At 40.4% G+C, this 5,102-nt stretch overlaps 1 protein-coding gene across 1 annotated transcript; it reads right to left on the minus strand.

Annotated features, from left to right (window-relative positions):
- Positions 1-2,119: 2,119 nt before the first annotated feature.
- On the minus strand, positions 2,120-3,223 carry LOC139034706 (olfactory receptor 2A2-like). The gene has a single exon (XM_070465987.1). The coding sequence runs from the start codon at positions 3,044-3,046 to the stop codon at positions 2,120-2,122; it is 927 nt and encodes a 308-aa protein (XP_070322088.1). The 5' UTR covers positions 3,047-3,223.
- Positions 3,224-5,102: the final 1,879 nt, after the last annotated feature.

A 5,102-nucleotide genomic window follows, 5' to 3' on the forward strand; every position in this document is an offset into this window, starting at 1 on the left:
GACTTGATACTAAAAAATAAAAAAGGACATTTACAACACAATAGGAAGGTGGCTCAGTGGGTAAAAAAATCTGCCTGCAAAGCAGGAGATACAGGAGATGCAATTTTGATTGCTGGGTCTGGAATACTCCCTGGAGGAGGGACTAGCAACCCACTCCAGTATGCTCGCCTGGAGAATCCCATGGACAAAGGAGCCTGGTGGGCTACAGTCCATGGGGGTCACAAAGAGTCAGACACAACTTGGCGACTAAGCACACACACACAAGGAAAACAAACAAGTCAGTTAAAAAATGGGCAAAAAACTCTGACAGACACCTGTTCAAAGAAGATACACAAATAGCAAAGAAGCACATGAAAAGATGGTCCACATCTATGTGATCAGAGAAATGAACATTAAAACAACAGTGAAACATCAGCGTACACCTAGTAGAATGGCTAAAATCCTGACCTTTGACAACACCAAACACTGATTTGGATGTGGATCAACAGAAAGTTTCATATACTGCTGAGGGGAATTCATTTTCATTCATTGCAAAATGGTGCAGCCACCTTGAAAAGACTGTTTGAAAACGTCTTAAAAAAATTCTCTACTATATGAGCTACAAATTGCACTACTAGGTATTTATCCAAAAGATTTGAAAACTTATGCCCACATAAAAAACATGAACAGTAATATTTAAAGCAGCTTTATTTATAATTGTCTAAACTTAGAAGAAATCCAGATGTCCTTTGGTTGGTAAAGGATAAACTGTGGTGCATACAGACAATAGAACAGTATTCTGCACTAGAAAGAAATGAACTAGCATGTTTAAAAAAAAAAAAACTGAAAAACAAAAAACTTAAATGCACACCACTAAAGTCAATGTGAAAATACTATATACTGTACGATCCCAATATTCTGAAAAGCCAAAACTATGGAGGCAATCAAGATATCAGTGGTTACCAGGGACTAGTAGTGAGAGAGGAAGAGGGGACTCTCAGGAAGTGAAAGTACTCGGTATGAAAATATAATCGTGGATGCACATAATTATACACTCATCCAGTACACAGAATATACAACAGCACAAATGAATCCTCATGGAAGCTGTGAAATTTGGGTGATAATGATGTATCAGGACAACTTTATGAATGATAACAAACGCACGACTCTGTAGGGGGATGTTTATAACGGGTGAGGTGATGTATGTATGGAGACAAGGGGGTATTGGGGGTATCTCTGTACCTGTCACTCAATTTTGCTTTGATTCTAAAATTACTTTAAAAATACAGTTTATTACATAAAAATGAGTAAAATATGTAAAGAAACACCTTGTTGAAGATATGCAGATGGTAAAGAAGCACTTGTAAAGAAACTCAACATTGAATATCAACAGGAAATTTCATGTTAAAACATGAATGAAATACCAGTGCAGATAGGTCAGAACTGTGAAAATCCAAAGTATCTCAGGATATCCATAAAAAGCTGGGTGCTTGCTATGTTTCTCGGTGGTCCCAACAAGGAATCCAAACTGCAATTCGCATCAGTGCTCTGAGCCACAGGCAAGACAACTAACAAACCCTCACACTATTCCCTGAAAAGCTAAAGCAGTCTGCATAGTCCATTCTTCTCTTTCCCTCTTGAGGAAGGACTGGGAATGGGAATTTTCTCCTGATCCTGATACCCTGGGACAGAGAAGAAAAGCAGTTGCTGCTGCTGCTAAGCCACTTCAGTCGTGTCCGACTCTGTGCGACCCCATAGACGGCAGCCCACCAGGCTCCCCCGTCCCTGGGATTCTCCAGGCAAGAACACTGGAGTGGGTTGCCATTTCCTTCTCCAATAGAAGAGCAGTCATGGATGGTCAAATGCCATAAGTTTCCCTAAAAGCTTCACTGCATATCTTCTTGACTTTGTGCTAGTCTGGGGTGCTGAAAACTCCTGTGTGATGTTTGGTGTTCCATGAAGGCAATTAGATCTTTATTATGTCATCTCCATGGAAGAAGGGAGTTGGGGGTTCCTATTGTACCTTCTTACTGATGTTACTTTGTAGAATCCTCATCCTTAAGTCATGCATTTTGATTGGAAATTTTCTTGACTGTTAGAAGAGATATTCACTACACCGTAATTCTGCCCTATGTCACACTCATCTATTTTTCTGCAGTACTTTGTGGAAGGCAGCCTTTACTTGAGCATTCCGTACACTGTAGACAAGGGGGTTCAGTAATGGGTTGAAGAAGGTGTAAAACAGGAAAAGGATTTTCTGCTGTTCCTCTAGATGACTGCTGTCAGGGGACAAGTACACCATCATGGCTATGCCAAAGTAGAACCCAACCACACAGAAGTGGGAGGAGCAGGTGGACAAGGCTTTCTTGTGGCCCTCCTTTGACTGAATCTTCAGGATGGCCCAGAGGATACGCATGTAGGAGACGAGCATCAGGGAAAGAGGCCCAACTAAGATAAACACGCCATCAGCAAAGAGGAACATTTCATTGATCCAGGTTTCACCACACGCCACTTTGAGGACAGAGCTAATTTCACAGAAGAAGTGGTTCACCTTCTGAGGCCCACAGAAGGGCAGCTGTAGAAACAGACTTACTTGGACTATGGCCAGGGAAAATCCACACGCCCAGCAAGCGATGGTCAGGAATGTGCACACCCTCCAGTTCATGATGACCGAGTACTGCAGGGGGTGGCAGATGGCCACAAACCAGTCATAGGACATCACCACCAAAGTCAGGCACTCTACAGAAGCAAAGGCCAAATAGGAAACCATCTGCATAGTGCATGAGAAATAGGAGATGGTTTTCTTGTGTTTCACTAGGTTTTCCAGCATATTGGGCAAATGGCTGGAAGCATAGGCTACGTCAGTGATGGCCAGATGAGACAAGAAGTAGTACATGGGGGTGTGCAGTCTGGGGTCAAGTGAGATGAGTCCCAAGATCATGCCATTTGCCAGCAGGTTGAAGGTATATAACAGGATGAAGATAACAAAGAGGAGCAATTCCATGTCTTCACTGAGCTGAAATCCCAGCAGGATGAATTCTGCGATCCATGACTGGTTGCCCTCCATTCCCAAAGGCAGTCTCTAAGGGACTGAAGTGTGATGGGAAGGTCAGAGCTGGACAGCAACGAAAATCAGAGTTACTTATGTGAAGGAAATTCAAAAGAAGTTTGTGTGCTTGTCCCTACTTCAATGAGAGTTCTCCAAAATGTTTCTCAGCATGTTTATTTTTCTTACTCTATAGGGAAGTTATCAAAATTTAGGATAAGTATTGGAAATATAAACAACATTAGTATACACACTTTACCAATTTTTTCATGTTTGCTTTATCATTTCTCTCCCTCTCTCTCATTAATATTCTCTGAACCATATAATAATTAAGTGCACCAAAAGGCCAGTTTGTCTCCAAACTGTTTGATTTTTTTAAGAGCGAGAATCATGAGATGATAACATGATTCACTATTTTAGGTATAGCATTTCAGACCCGCTGATCCAAGATTGAAGTCCAATGTCACATATAACATTTTACCTCCTCTAATCTGAAAGTTAATCAGTTTTCTTTCCTTGACATTGACATTTTTGAAGAGTATGAGTTCTTATTTTGTATAATATCTCTCACTTGGGTTTTTCCATGGATTTCCCATGTTTTATTTAATATTATAAATTTCTGGTAGGAAAAAATGTAACCTTGTTAAGTAATCCTAATATAGGTGATGCTACTGTGTATTACTTGGTTAAGGTGGTATCTCCACATTAATTCCATTATATTCTTAAGGAGATGAGAATACCAGACCACCTGACCTGCCTCCTGAGAAATCTTTATGCAGGTCAGGAAGCAAAAGTTAGAACTGGACATGGAACAAATGACTGGTTCCAAATCGGGAAAGGAGTACGTCAAAGCTGTATATTTTCACCCTGCTTATTTAACTTATATGCAGAGTACATCATGATGAAACACTGGACTGGATGAAGCACAAACTGGAATCAAGATTGCTGGAAGAAATACCAATAACCTCAACTATGCAGATGACATCACCCTTATGGCAGAAAGTGAAGAGGAACTAAAAAGCCTCTTGATGAAAGTGAAAGGGGAGAGTGAAAAAGTTGGCTTAAAACTAAACATTCAGAAAACTAAGATCATGGCATCTGGTCCCATCACTTCATGGCAAATAGATGGGAAAACAATGGAAACAGTGACAGACTTTATTTTGGGGGACTCCAAAATCACTGCAGATGATGACTGCAGCCATGAAATTAAAAGATGCTTGCTCCTTGGAAGAAAGGTTATGACTAATCTAGACAGCATATTAAAAAGCAGAGACATTACTTTGTCAACAAAGGTTCATCTAGTCAAAGCTATGGTTTTTCCAGTAGTCATGTATGGATGTGAGAGTTGGATTATAAAAAAAGCTGAGCACCAAAGAATTGATGCTTTTGAACTATGGTGTTGGAGAAGACTCTTGAGAGTCCCTTGGACTGCAAGGAGATCCAACCAGTCCATCCTAAAGGAAATCAGTCCTGAATATTCACTGGAAGCTGAATATTCATTGGAAGATGATGCTGAAGCTGAAGCTCCAATACTTTGGCCACCTGATGCAAAGAACCAACTCATTTGAAAAGACTCTGATGCTGGGAAAGATTGAAGGTGGGAGGAGAAGGGGATGAAAGAGGATGAGATGGTTAGATGGCATCACCCACTCAATGCACATGAGTTTGAGTAAACTCTGGGAGTTGGTGATAGACAGGGAGGCCTGGCGTGCTGCAGTCCATGGGGTAGCAAAGAGTCAGACACGACTGAGCGACTGAACTGAACTGAATTCATAATTTTAAGTACTTTGTTCCTTCCAGCTTAAATTATTCTGTATTTATCTTGTAGATTTTTTACTTCAGCTTTGAATCAAGTTATTTCACTAAAAAACATTTAGTTTCTCCATAATTGAAAAAGACACACGCGCCCCAATGTTCACCACAGAACTATTTACAACAACTAGGACATGAAAACAACCTGTCCATTAACAGATGAATGGATAAGTAAGTGGTGGTGTATATATATACAATGGGACATTATTTAGTCATGAAAAGGAATACATCGGAATCAGTTCTAATGAGGTGGATGAACTTAAGA

This window comes from Odocoileus virginianus, chromosome 1, assembly GCF_023699985.2.
Source record: "Odocoileus virginianus isolate 20LAN1187 ecotype Illinois chromosome 1, Ovbor_1.2, whole genome shotgun sequence".
In the NCBI taxonomy this organism is placed as follows: Eukaryota; Metazoa; Chordata; class Mammalia; order Artiodactyla; family Cervidae; genus Odocoileus; species Odocoileus virginianus.